A 14,779-nucleotide genomic window follows, 5' to 3' on the forward strand; every position below is an offset into this window, starting at 1 on the left:
AAAAAAAAAAAAAAGATTGGCATCAGTCATTAGCCCAGGTGCCAATCCTTAAAAAAAGCAAAGCTATGCTACGAGGACTGGAGGTGTGCACTGAATCCATTTCAACACAGAACAAAACTAAACTGGGAGGAGTATGGTTACAGAACAGAATGTGAATATGTTATAAACGTTAACAAAGTTAAAAGCAACCAAATTAGCAAGTATAAAAAATCCAGTCACCTTATTGCAGAGAGCCATTCATATCATCTAAATTTTAAACATATGGTTAAGAAAAAAGCCATCAGCCAACTTGTTACTGACTTTCATGAACTCTTTCTTAATCATAGAGGAATTCTTTTTAAGTAACTCACATTTCTTATGGTTAAAAAAAGGCTATCTCAAATCCAAGATACGTTTAGTTTCACCTTTCTACTTCATCTTCTGAATTCCAATAGAATTAATTTTAAAGCTTTTATTTTAAGAACAGCATAGACTGAATTCTGGTTTGTGGCTGGGCATTTAAGGAGCTTGGAAGTTGTCACTGTCACACCTGATCTCATAACAAGAAGAAAAATGAACAAACTTAAAATTAACAACTCTTCTCAGATCCATTGGAGGATTGAGGTTGTAGGACAAACCATGACTCCCCAAGACTAGAGAGAAAGACAGGCAGATCCAGAGCACCACAACTTACTGGAGCAGAACCCTGAGAGCAGAAGCCTCAGGGGACCCATTCCCAGGGTAGGGAAGTCTGAACTGCAACTGATGAGTTGCTGGGAGCCCATTGGATAAGTTTGAGAGTTTAAAACTCCAGGAGGGCCTGGTGATGAAGGGGCCTCCACATTTTTGTGAGTTTTACCTCCAGGATCTTGAACAGGTTCTCACAGTGAACACTGGAGAAAAGTCTCCTCATGCCTCTGGCAGGAAGAGAGCCAAGGCAGCCATTTTGAAATATGCCAGCATGTTCCGCTCTTCTTCACAAGGCCTGTGACTTGCTATCTTAACAAAGCCTTATCACTTATCAATAGGGTTCCTATCTAATAATGCGGGAATACAGCTGAAAGAACACTACATTTCAGACTTTATTGAAGAAGTCTCTAGGGAACCGCAAATACAACAGAGAAGACAAAAAACAACAACAACAAAGAAATTTTAGCCTCTGATGCCTATAGCTACAGCAAACAGGAAACACAGCCTGACCCCTAACAGACACACATGAAGCCTCACACTCAAAGCCTATTTACCTCTGTTCCTTTTTACCAAATACATCATGTCCAGCTTCCAACAAAAAATTTCAAGGCATACTAAAAGACAAGAACACAGTTTGAAGAGACAGAGCAGGCACAAGAGCCAGACTCAGATGTCGGAATTACCTAACTGGGAATTTAAAACAACTATGACTAATATGCCAAGGGCTCTAATGAAGAAAGTGGACAACATGCAAAAATGGATGAGGAATGTAAGTGAGATGGACATTCGAAGAAAGAATCAAATGGAAGTGCTAGAAATCAAGAGCACTATTAGAAAGGAGGCATGTCTTTGACGGGCTTGTCAATAGACAGGACACAGCTGAGGAAAGAATCAGTGTGCTTGAAGAAATGTCGATAGAAACTTCCAAAACTGAAATGCAAAGAGAAAAAAGAATGAAAAAAGACAGAACAGAATAACCAAGGGCTACGGGAAAATTACAAAAGGTGTAACATACACATAACGGGAATACCAGAGGGAGGAGGAGAGAAAGAAAGAGAAGAAATCTTCAAAGCAATAATGACTAAGAACTACCTAAAATTAATGTCAGACACCAAACAACAGATCCAGGAAGCTCATAAACACCAAGCAGGATAAATACCAAAAAATCCACATCTAGCTGTATATTCAAATGGCACCAAAATCAAAGACAAAGGAAAAAATCTTGAAAGAAGCCAGAAGAGAGGGGAGGAAAAAAGCCCCATCTTACCTATAGAGGAACAAAGATACATTGGACTTCTCTTCAGAAGCCATGCAAGCAAGAGGAAAGCGGAGTGAAATATTCAAAGTGGTCAAAGAAAAAAAAAACTCATCAACCTAGAATTCTCTACCCAGCAAAATTATCCTTCAAGAGTGAAGGAGATATAAAGACTTTTTCGGATAAACAAAAATAGAGGAATTTCCTCACCAGTAAATCTTCCTTACAAGAAATGTTAAAAGAAATTCTTCAGAAAGACAAAAAATTATATAGACCAGAAACTTGAATCAACATAAAGAAAGGAAGAGCATTAGATAAGGAACCAGTGAAAGTAAAATAAAATCTTTTTTTGCTTATTCTTAATTAACAATAATAGTAACAATGTACTTGGTGGTTATAGCTTATGGATTAGTGAAATGAGTGGCAGCAATATTATAAGGGATGGGATGGAGGAATTGAGAATATTCTGTTATAAGTTACTCGCACTACCCATGAAGTAATATAGTGTTATTTGAAAGAAAACTTGGATTCGTTGTAAATGTATATTGCAACCACTAAAATAAGTTTTAAAAAGAAGTATAATTGATACACTAAGAGAGGAGAAAAAATGGAATCATATAAAATGCTTAATTGGAAGACAGAAAAGGAACAAAGAACAAGGGTAACAAATAGAAAAAAGTAACAAATATGGTAGACATGAATCGTGTATCAGTAATCACTTAAATCATCGATGGTCTAAATACACCAATTAAAAGACAGAAGCTCTCAGAGTGGATAAAAACAGACCCAAACATATGTTGTCTACAAGAAACGCACTTTAAATATAAAGACACAGAGAAATCAAGAGTAAAAGGATAGAGAAAGATATACCACGCTAATGCTATTAAAATAAAGCTGGAGTAGCTACATTAATGTCAGACAGAGCAGACTTCAGGACAAGAAAAATTATTTGGGATAAAGAAGGAGATTATATAGTGATAAAGGGGTCAATTCTCTAATAAGACATAACATTCCTTAATGTGTATGCACCTAACAGAGCATCAAAATACATGAGGCAAAAACTGGTAGAAGTTCAAGGAGAAATAGATGAATGCAGCATTACATTGGAGAGTTCAGTACCCCTCTATGAGTAATTCGTGTATTCAACAGGCAGAAAGTCAGAAAGGACATGGTTGAACTGAATAACACCATCAATCAACTAGATCTAACTGACATTTATAGAATACTTCATACAGCAACAACAGAATACACATTTCTCTCAAGCTCACATGGAATATTCACCAAGATAGACCACATTCTGGACCATAAAACACACCGTGACAAATTTAAAAGAATAGAATTCACATATAGTATGCTCTCGGACCGTGGTGGAATTTAAACTAGAAATTCATAACAAAAAATAGCTGGAAAACTCCTAAAATACTTGGAGATTAAACAACACACTTCTAAATAAAACAGAAGTCAAAAAGGAAATCTCAAAAGAAATTCTAAAATACTGTAAACTAAATGAAAATAAAAAATACAACTCATAAAAACTTGTGGGATGGGAGCTGGCCCAGTGGCGCAGCAGTTAAGTTCACATGGTCTGCTTCGGCCGCCCAGGGTTTGCTAGTTCAGATCCTGAGTACAGACCTATGCACCGCTTGTCAAGCCATGCTGTGGCAGGCATCCCACAGATAAAGTAGAGGACGATGGGCACGGATGTTAGCTCAGGGCCAGTCTTCCTCAGCAAAAAGAGGAGAATTGGTGGCAGATGTTACCTCAGGGCTAAGCTTCCTCAAAAAAAAAAAAAAAACAAAACTTGTGGGATGCAGCAAAAGCTGTACTTAGAGGGAAATTTATAGCACTGAATGTATATATTAGAAAAGAAGAAAAATCTAAAATCAATAATCTAAGCTACACACCTTAGGAAACTAGAAAAAGAAGAGCAATTTAAATCCCAAGTAAGCAGAAGAAAAGAAATAATAAAAATGAGAGCAGAAATCAATAAAATTTAAAATAGGAAATCAATAGAGAAAATCAACAAAACCAAAATCTGGTTATTTGAAAAAATGAACAAAATTGATAAACCTTTATTCAGGTTATCCAAGAAAAAAAGAAGATACAAATTACTGATATCAGAAATGAAAGAGCAGCCATGACTACTGATCCTATAGACATTAAAAGGGTAATAAAGGAATAATATGAACAACTCTATGCCCACAAATTAGACAACCTAGATGAAGTCGACCAATTCCTTGAAAGACGCAATCTGCCAAAGCCCACATGAGAAGAAACAGACAATCTGAATAGGCCCATATCTGTTAAAGAAATTGAATCAATAATTAACAGCCTTCTAAAACAGAAAGCACCAGGCCCAGATGGGTTCACTGGTGAATTCTACTGAACATTTAAGGAGGAAATTATACCAGTTTTTTACAATATCTTCCAGAAGATAGAAGCAGAGGGAATATTTCCCAACTTATTCTATTAAGCCAGCATTACCCTCATCCCCAAACCAGATAAAGACATTACAAGAAAACTAGGGACCAATATCTCTCATGAATATAGATGCAAGAATCATTGACAAAATGTTAGCAAATTGAATCCAACAATGTATAGAATTATACACCATACCCAAGTGGGATTTATCCCAGGTATGCAAGACTGGTTCAACATTTGAAAATTAATTAGTGTAATTCATCATATCAAGCAGTTAAAGAAGAAAAATCATATGATCATATCAATAGATGTAGAAAAAGCATTTAACAAAATCCAACACCTATTCATGACCAAAAGTCTCCTAGAAAACTAAGATTAAAGGAGAACTTCCTCAACTACATAAAGAACATTTACAAAAAACCTAGAGCTAACATCATTCTTAAGAGTGAGAAACTAGATGGTTTCCTTCTAAGATCAGGAACAAGGCAAGGATGTTCTCTTTGACCACTCTTATTCAACATCATACCAGAAGTCCTAGCTAATGTAATAAGACATGAAAAGGAAATAAAAGATATACAGATTGTAAAAGAAGAAATAAAATTGTCTTTGTTCACAGATGACACAATTGTCTATATAGAAAATCCCAAAGAACCATAACAATAACAAACTCTTGGAACTAATGAGGAATTCGAGCAAAGATGCAGCATACAAGGTTAACATATAAAAATCAATTTTTTATATACCTTAAATAAACAATTAGACTTTGAAATTACAAACATAGTACCACTTACGTTAGCCCCCAAAAAGATTAATACTATGATATAAATCTAACAAAATATGTATAAGATCTATATAAGGAAAGCTATAAAACTCTAATGACAGAAATGAAAGATCTAAATAAATGAAGAGATATTCCATGTTCATGGATAGGAAGACAATATTGTCAAAATGTCAGTTCTTTCCAACTTGATTTATAGATTCAACACAATCCCAATCAAAATCTTAGCAAGTTATTTAGCAGATATAAAAAAATTGATTCTAAAGTTTATGTAGAGAGGCAAAGACCCAGAATAGCCAACACAACACTGAAAGAGAATAACACAGTTGCAGGACCGACATCACCCAACTTCAAGACTTACTGTAAAGCTACAGTAATCAAGACAGTGTGGTATTGGCAAAAGAATGGACAAATAGATCAATGGAAACACACAAACACAAATACGGTCAACTGATCTTTGACAAAGGAGCAAAAATAATTCCACAGAGAAAAGGCAGTCTTTTCAACAAATGGTGCTGGAACAACTGGACATCTACATGCAAAAAAATGAATCTGGATATACACCTCAAAAGGTAACTCAAAGTGGATCATGGATGTAAATGTAAAACACAAAAGCATAAAACTCCTAGAAGATAACACAGGACAAAACCTAGATGACCATACGGTTCCAACTATGTGACATTCTGGAAAAGTCAAAACCATAGAGACAGCACAAAGGTCAGCAGCTGGCCCAGGTCCAGAGGAAGGGTGGGTGAACAGGTGGAGCACAGTGGGTTTTAGGGCAGTGAAAATATTCTGAATGATATCATAATGGTGGATACATGTCATTATATGTTTTTCAAAGTCCATGGAGTGCACAGCACAAAGAGTGAAACCTAATAAAAACTATGGATTTTATTTATTTATTTTTATTACTTTTTTAAAGGTTTTGTTTTTCCTTTTTCTCTCCAAAGCCCCCCAGTACATGGTTGCATATTTTTAGTTGTGGGTCCTTCTAGTTGTGGCATGTGGGACGCTGCCTCAACATGGTCCAACGAGCGGTGCCATGTCTGCGCCCAGGATCCGAACGGGCGAAACCCTGGGCCATCAAAGCAGAGCGCACAAACTTAACCACTCGGCCGCGGGGCCAGCCCCATGGATTTTATTTAATAATTACTTATCAATATTGGCCCATCAATTGTAACAGATATACTACATTATAACGCAAGATTTAATAATAGGGAAATAGGGGTGTGGGGGTGTGTATGAGGGGATAGATGAGAATTCTCTGCACTTTCTGCTAATTTTTTTTGTAAAACTGTTGCCTGAAAAGTCTATTAATTAATTTTAAACACACACACGCAAGCAAGTCACTGTACACAGAAACAAACAGCACGGATTATGATCCCACTCTTAATAATCATACTGTCCTTCTACCCATTCATCCTGTAGAGTTAGGATGAGGCTGTGCAAAGAATTCTGTAATGACATTCATGAAATATAAAATGCCACTTACGGTGATTTATTGCTTATTTTCTTTGAACTTTCTGAATTGCTTGGATTTTTTTCGGTTGAGCATGTACTACTTTTACAAAAACAACAGTCACGAGTTAAAGTAAAAAAAAAAAATTAATGAAGTAATGTGACATTTCTTGCACCCCTGACTTTTGTACGTTTATACTTGCAGGTACGTGTTTGTGGTGAGAAAAGCAAAAAGACTGCAAAGCTTTATACCAATGCCCACTGTGGTTACTGACGAGGAATTGGATTATAGGCAATGTTTTTAAGTGCGTTTTCCCTTTTCTCCCTTTTTTCCTCCCGCATTTTTAACCAACGTCATCCCCCTGCTCACAAGCTTTCCGTATGACGCGCCAGCTAAATAAAAATTCCTCAAATTCTTCTACGTCATTAAATGGCCCACAGCCCCGTGGGAGGGCCACAGGTCCCATCCGAGATGAAGAAAAACCATCTCAATTCAAAAACTTGATAAACTAGGAAGATTGCATTCACACGGCGTGAACCCCACGAGAAGCACTTTCCGGGCGGGGACATGGAGGGCGCGGGGCCGCGCGGAAGGCTCCTCCTTGGGCTCGGGGGCCGTCCGCGTCCGCAGGCCGCGCCGCGGGCAGCCCCTCAAGCCGCCGGCCGCCTCCGCCCTCTGGCGGCACCTCTCGGGACTACAGGCCGCCCCCCGTCGGAGAAGCGAGGGCTCGGCGGCTGGGGCTGCGCTGGGAGGGAGGGACGCCCAGCGCCCGGGCCACAGACCCGGGGCCGAGAGGAAGCCCGACCCGCCCCCTCGGCCGCCCACCCGGCCAGAGACCCAGGCAGGGGAAGGAGGGGCCCACCCGGGCGCAGGCGAGCGCCGGCCGGAGGGGACCAGAGCCGCCTCCCGACTCGCGGGCGGCCGCCGGCCTGCGCTCTGCGCCCCCCCTCCCCTCCCCGGCGCCCCTCCACCCACCCCCGCCGTCCCCACCCCCGCCGCCCCCTCCACGCCCCACCCGCGCTCCTCCACCCCCCCCGCCACCGCCACCCCCGCCGCCACCACCACCACCCCCACGCCACCACAACCGCCGCCACCACCACCACCACTCCCGCGCCCCTCCACCCCCCCACCCCCCCTGCCACCACCACCACCCCCGCGCCCCTCCACCCCCCCCCCGCCACCACCACCACCACCACCCCCGCGCCCCTCCACCCCCCCGCCACCACCACCACCGCCACCACCCCCGCGCCCCTCCACCCCCCCCCCGCCACCACCCCAGCCGCCACCACCCCCGCCGCCACCACCGCCGCCCCCTCCACGCCCCACCCGCCGCCGCCGCCGCCACCACCACCACCACCGCCCCCTCCACGCCCCACCCACGCCCCTCCTCCCCCCCGCCCCTCCTCCCCCCCCCGCCACCACCACCGCCCCCTCCACGCCCCACCCGCACCCCTCCACCCCCCCCCGCCGCCCCCATCACCACCACCACCGCCGCCCCCTCCACGCCCCACCCGCGCTCCTCCACCCTCCGCCGCCACCACCACCACCACCCCCAGCCGCCGCCACCACCACAACCCCCGCGCCCCTCCACCCCCGCCACCCCCACACCCCTGTCCCCTCCCCCTCCGCTCTCCAATTTTCACCTCACCCCCTGAACCTGTCACTACTTCATAAAACTTGAAACTGTTCTACAAACAGATGACTTTTTTAAAGGACTTCTTTTAAAATAGCAATAAATGTATTTAAAGGAGAAACTTGCATATCGCTACTCTTAAGTGGAAAATTTGTGTCACTTTATACATAATAACAAGGAAACTACGATAAAAATAAGACAATGTTATTAAGTGCTGTTGGACACTGTTTCTCACGAAGTTGCGCCCGGCCTGCTCTTTGCTCGACAGGGAGAGTAGCCGAGCGTCAGAGAGAGGTTTTCAAAACATTTTACATCCCGACCTAGGAGACACATAAAGACGAAGCACAAACTTCAGAAAAGAATACTCTCATTTTTCTGATTTGTCTAATCTATTTTATTTTAAAACATATTCAAAGGCAGGTAGGTGCTCAAGTATAAACAACGTTGGTGGGTATCCCGCAGGTGGCGCAGTGGTTAGGTTCCCACATTGAGCTTCTCGGCCCCGGTTCGCAGGTTCGGATCCTGGATGCGGACATGGCATCACTTGGCACGCCATGCTGTGGCAGGCGTCCCACATATAAAGTAGAGGAAGATGCGCACGGATGTTAGCTCAGGGCCAGTCTTCCTCAGCAAAAAGAGGAGGATTGGCAGCAGATGTTAGCTCAGGGCTGATCTTCCTCAAAAAAACTAAAATAATGTTGGTGGGTGTTGGAGCTGAGCGGTGGTACTGCGGGCTCATACTTTCTATTTTTTGTGCACGTTCAGAAATTGCAAATTAAAAATAACTTTTAAAAAACTGCTAGTTTGGATTCAGTGCACTGATTTGACAACTCACTAACGGGTCACACCCGGTATTTGGAAAAACGTTGCCATTTAAAATTCCCCTAACGCCTCACAGAGATTTCACCTGGATATAATGCACAGCTCGAAAGAGAATTAAGAAGGAAACGCCTTCCCACTGCAGTTGACTACCTCCGCAAACGGCGCCGCCAGTTTCTCCCCTCCCTGAACACACGCGCCCCCCCCCCCATCAACAGGGGAAGCCTATGCCGCCCCCCGCACCCCTCCCCCCCGCACCCCATCCGGTGGGCCCAGACCAGGAGAAGGTACCAGAAGCAATGTGTGGGCCTTCGGAGTCAGGCCCTCGAGAGCACTGGAAGCGGCTGCCTTCTCCGCCTGGCAGCCGTGCTGGGATGAGCCCCCGGCGCGTGAGGAAGCCCGAGAAGCCGCGTGGGGAGATGCCTGCGGAGGAAACCCGAGGCCGTCAGCCCGCAGCCCCGCCGATGTCCCGGGGTCGCCGCCCAGAGACCCTCCTTGCACTGAAGCGCTTGTCTCGGGGTCCATTTGAGGAGAGCCCGAGCCGCGGCGGGGAGCGCTCCCCAAAGGGGGGCTGCCGTCCCCCCAGCTCCAGCTGCGCGCGCGCCCTCCTCTCGGGCCGGGAGAGCGACCCCGAAGGGAGCCGGCCCGCGCGTTCGGCCCGCGCTCGCCGGGTGCGGGCTCCAGCCGTGCTTTCTCGCCCACACCGCGCTGAGCGGCATTTCGTCGATTTTACAGACAGGCACGCAGGCCTGGAGCGGTCAAGCTGTGAGAAACAGCCGCGGGACTCCCACCCGGGAGGCGGGGCTCAGCGCCCAGGCGCTAACCACTGGGCCACAGTGCCTCTCCCAGCCCCGGCATGAAATCCAAGCCGCTTGGCCTGGTTCTCCCGCCCTTTCTCGACCTGGTCCCTGCCTGGCCTCCTCGGTGCCACTTGCACTCTCTTCTCAGGCACCCTGAACCACTGGACAAGCCTCGATGCCTCGGGCCTTTTCACTGCTGTTCCTTCTGCCTTGAACACCCTTCCTCCTTGTATGTAGTCGCCACTCTTCAAGTCTCAGGCCTGTGTGCACTGTCACCTCCTGAAAGCTTCTCCTGCACCCCACCCCCCAGGCTGGGTCAGGCTCCTGTGGGCTCCATGGCCTCCCAGGTAGCCCCCATTTGATCACAGGGGCTGTTTCTGTCTCCAAGGGTGGGGTCCCCACTGCTGGGTCGCAGCACTGCCCAGCCTGGGACTGGCACAAGGACGGGCGTACAGCAGGGTACGGCAAACAGACATGTTGATAGAGTGAACGGGCACCATCCTGCCCAGGCCTGGGACTAGCCTATGCCAGCTCCAAAATCTATAAACCAGCATTCTTGGGCACCTACTGTCTGCACAGCACTGTTCTAATGAAGGAGACAGACTCCTGCACTCACAGGGCTACTTTCTCACAGAGCAGACAGAGGATAACACAGTAACCCAGATGTGATGCTTGGCAGGTGATGATATGTGGAGAGAGTAGAGCAGGAGGATAAGGAGATGGGAGGTGAGGGAAGGCCTCTCCCAGGAGGTGATGTTCCAATAGAAATCTGAAGGAGGTGGGGAAGCCACAGGAAGATCTGGGGGAAAAGTGTTCTGGCAAGGGGATGGCAAGTGCAAAGGCCCTGAGGTAGGAGTGTACTTCGGGTTTTGAGGAGCAGCGAGGAGGCAAGTGTGGCTGGAGTGGGGGGAGGGGGAGAGGGGCAAGATGAAGCCACGAGGTAACAGGGAGCAGCACAGGGGCACATTCACTGAGAAGCTAGTAAAGCTCAAGCCACAGTCACCTCGCCTGCCCAGGCCATCGAAGGCACCAGCGGGGGCCTCACAACATGTTCACGTGACCACATGCTTTGTAAAATGTGCAAAAGTAAGTTGAATCCCTTTTCTGACACTCTATGTGGTTTATATAAAACCATTGAAAAGCCAATTTAAACATTTTTCAAGGAACATAGGTCAGTTATAGAGATGTAATGCGTTTCACTTCTCTTCTCTACTCTCCGGGTGGATCGCAGCGCGCACCTGTCCACCGTGTCGGACACACTTGGTCTTGTTGCTCATCGCCGTCCATGGTACGGAGAGGCCCCACTCACCTTCCATCCTCTGCTGATGGGCAGTTCACGCTCGATGGACCTCCAGTGTGGGGCTATTATGAATAGAGCCGTGAACATTCTAGAACGTGTCTCTTGGTGCACATGCCTGCACGTTTTTGTTGGGTGTTGACCCAGTGGGACTGCTGGCTGAGGGCGCATGTGCCCTCCCTCACAGGCACACTGAGCTGTCTGCCAAAGGGGTCGCCGTACCAGACGAGCAAGCTATTTTTATCCCAGTTGGTCAAGACCACTCTCTTCCAGTCTGACTCCCCCTTCCTCCCAGATCCCCTCATTTTGTATTCGTAAGATTGCATTCTTTTTCTTAAAGAGGACCTCCCACATCATAGAAGCTTCAGACCCCACAAAACCTGGCTGTACCCCTGACGGGTGACTTTGAGACCATGGTAAGGCTGAGGGAGCTGGGAGCCCAGCAAGGGTCTGAGCGGAGCGGGGAGGAGATCTGAGTTAGGTGTGGGGATCAGACTGAAGACATGCGTGGAGGAGAGGAGGCGGGTGCGGAGGGCACCTCGCGAGCCCAGGTAAGGGGTGTTGGGGGCCTGGAGGAGGATGGGGACCGTCAGTCAGATTCGGGGTACATTTCAGAGGCAGCCAACAGGATTCGCTGGTGGATCAGATGCAGGAAATGAGGGAAAGAGCGATTTCTCTCCTGAGCAGCTGGCAGGATGCAGTGTTGTGGAGGAGGCAGAGGGCGGAATGGCTGTGGGGGAAGGTGGGGAGTCGTTTTCAGATGTGGGGATGTTGGCCGCATGGGGCTAAAGTTGAGGGGAGGGCAGGTCTGAGGACGGCATTTTAGGAATCATTAGGGCATAGCTCGTGTTTAGATCCTGTGGATTGAGGCCACCCTGGGAGTTAGTGTAGACAGCAAAAAGGCCCAGGGTGCACCCAGGGGTGCCCCGGCACTAACAGGTCAGAGGGAGGAGGAGGAACCAGACAAGGAGCTGCTGCAGAACCGGGCGGAGAGACCCATGCAAGGAGTGGGGGACAGCATGTTGTACATCCGTGCCATCCCCCGACGGCCTGCTGGATGGACACTGATGTCTGCACCTCCTTGTGACGCCGCCCCCAAGGTGTCACCTCTGCCTTGCTGGCCCCCCGCCCCCCCAGTTTGTTTCTTAGTAGCACTCACCCCGCAGTGTCATTGACACTATGCTTCATATTTACTTGTTTGTTGACCGTGCCCTCCCTGTCTGCTTCCTGAGGCAGTGATTTTGCTCATCCTCATCACCGCTGTATTCCCAGGGCCCACTTGGGTGCCCAGCAGACGGCGGATGCTCAGGAAATAGCGGGGGGATACATTTTGCAGAAGGGGGAAGCAGGCTCAGAGGGAGGGCGATTTGCCCGAGATTACACGGAGAAGAGAAGGCAGGACAGGGACTGGGGCAGGGTCTGCGGCCCCGAGGCAGCTCTTCCCGGGGTACCGGCCCCGTTGCTCATCTGGACCGCCGGACCTGCACCGGAGCCGGCGCCGGGCTGTCCCCCACGGGGCCGGGACGGCGCGGCGACCCGAGAGCGGCCGGCAGAGGGCGCTGTCGACGCGCGTCCCCGGGAGGGAGGCGCGGGCCTGGGAGGCGAGGCCGCGGCGGGGCTGTAGGAGCCCGTGGGAGGCCTTCACCGGCCTGGGGAGGGGTGCCGAGGGCGGCAGGCTTCCCGGGAGATGACTTGACCGCACCCCGAAGGGTAAGCGGGAGTGGAGTTCGAGGAGGGCGGGCGCCGGGGAGGGCGCGGCCGAGCCGCCTCCATCGGCGCCCGGACGCGGGGCGATGCGGACGGTCAGGGGTGGCGGCCGGCAGGGGCCCGCCTGCGCTCCGGGCTCTGTGGTCCCTGCGGGGCCAGGCGGCTGCGGCGACCCCGCCCCGAGAGACGGAGGGCGGGGGGTCAGGCGGGAGGGGCCTGAGGGCCGGGCCGGGCCGGGCCGGGCCGGGGGTGGCGGCGCCTGGACGGCTGCGGGCGCGGCTCGAGCCCAGGGGCCCCCTCCCCCGCCCGCCTCCGCCCCGTCACCTGTAGAGTGGGGTCCAGGGGGCCGTCTGAGGCCCCTTCCAGGTCCTGGGACGAGGTCAGCAGGAAGGATCGACTCCTAGGGTCGCCCTCCCACTTCCTGCCACAAGAGCTTCGAGGGACCATGTTGTCAATAATAATAATAATGCCTTTTTTTTTTTTTTTTTTGGTTACAAGGAGAAGAGAGGGCGGGGCAGGGATTCAGGCTAGGTCTGTGGCCCCAAGGCTGAGACCCCTCTGCCGCTCTTCCCGGGTTTGTTTGATGTCCATATTTATGAGATCAGTTAACACCCCAACAATACCATGAGTGAGGAGCAATTACTGATCCCCTTTCACAGATGAAGAAACTGAGACTCAGAGAGGGAGGTGACTTGTGGAAAGCCACGCAGCTGGGAAGAGCAGTCTGGTTCCAGGGCGTCTGGGTCTCTAAGGTCACTTGAGTACCCCAGCCCCGTACCAGGGATAGAGAGACCCCAAACCTCGGCTCTGCTCTGAGCACAGAGAGGTATGTGGCCCCAGATGTCTCCCCTAGAGTGACCTGGAGGGTGCAGGGGAGGACCCCCTTCAGCGGGGGGGCCTGCCAAGCCCTGGAGCTCAGCTAGATGTGGGCAGCTGGTCCTGGGTCTGGGGATGGTGCCCGGCCGCCTGGGTGCTGGCACTAGAGTGGCGGCTGTGGGTTAAAATCCTAACTGTAGCTCCCTCTGCTGCGTGAGTGCGGGTGGGTTGCCTAGCTGCTCTGTGCCTCAGTTCCCCCATCTGTGGAATGGGGTAATAACAGCGCCTCCCTTAGAAGGTTGCTGTGAGGATCAGTGCAGCGCTTGCCGGCTGTTCCCGGGCTCTCCTCCGCGAGCTTCTCTCTCTCCTGGTTCTGGAAACCCTCACTTCACCTTCAGCAAAGCGGGCAGTAAACCTGGTCTCCAAGACTCAAACATCGCAAACCAGGGCTCCTGAGTTCTCTCCAGGGTCCTCTGGGGTCGGCACTGTTGTTAATCCCACTCTTCGGATAGGAGCTCAGAGCGAGGGAGGGACCGGCCCTGCAGCCACACAGGGGGATGAAGAAGGTGTCTGTGCGGGATGGGAAGTGACCTCGAGCCGTATTGTCAGATGTTGTGAATGAAAAAAAGCCAAGCGCTGAGCAGGGTGCGGTGTCTGCTCACACTCCAGTTGAAAAGGGAGTGGGAGGGTGGAAAACAGAGGTGGAGTTGCCTACACGTGCATAAAATATTTCTAAATTCTTAACAGGGGATCGGTTACATTCTTTACCCCCAGGGATGGGACTGGGTGGCTGGAGTTCATGGTTAAAGGAAACTTTTTCTGCACATGTATGAAATACTTAAAAGGGGTATTTTTATGTGTTAACTTTCTGAAACAAGGGCTGAGAAGGCGAAGTAAGTACATTAGTTCAGGGGTTCAAATTCCAACACCAACAAGGGCCAGGCAAGCAATGTGAATGAGTGAAATAGGGAGTGGTAGGGACTGTGAGACATTAGGGACTGGTGGGGACTGAGTCTGTGAGGTGGGTTCTGGGAAATTATTTCTCTTCATGATAAAAGGGACAGATACTTTTAGTTAACCCTAAACTTAACCATTTCTCTTCTTTCCTGTCTTGAATGTGAA

The 14,779-nt window shown here is 49.0% G+C and overlaps 1 protein-coding gene across 1 annotated transcript; it reads left to right on the plus strand.

The window, feature by feature from the left end:
- The first annotated feature begins 1,425 nt into the window (after positions 1-1,425).
- On the plus strand, positions 1,426-8,240 carry LOC139039999 (uncharacterized). The gene is made up of 2 exons (XM_070482183.1): positions 1,426-1,438; positions 7,216-8,240. The coding sequence occupies exons 1-2, from the start codon at positions 1,426-1,428 to the stop codon at positions 8,238-8,240; spliced, it is 1,038 nt and encodes a 345-aa protein (XP_070338284.1).
- Positions 8,241-14,779: the final 6,539 nt, after the last annotated feature.

The sequence above is a fragment of the Equus asinus genome, chromosome 13, assembly GCF_041296235.1.
Source record: "Equus asinus isolate D_3611 breed Donkey chromosome 13, EquAss-T2T_v2, whole genome shotgun sequence".
Classification (NCBI taxonomy): domain Eukaryota; kingdom Metazoa; phylum Chordata; class Mammalia; order Perissodactyla; family Equidae; genus Equus; species Equus asinus.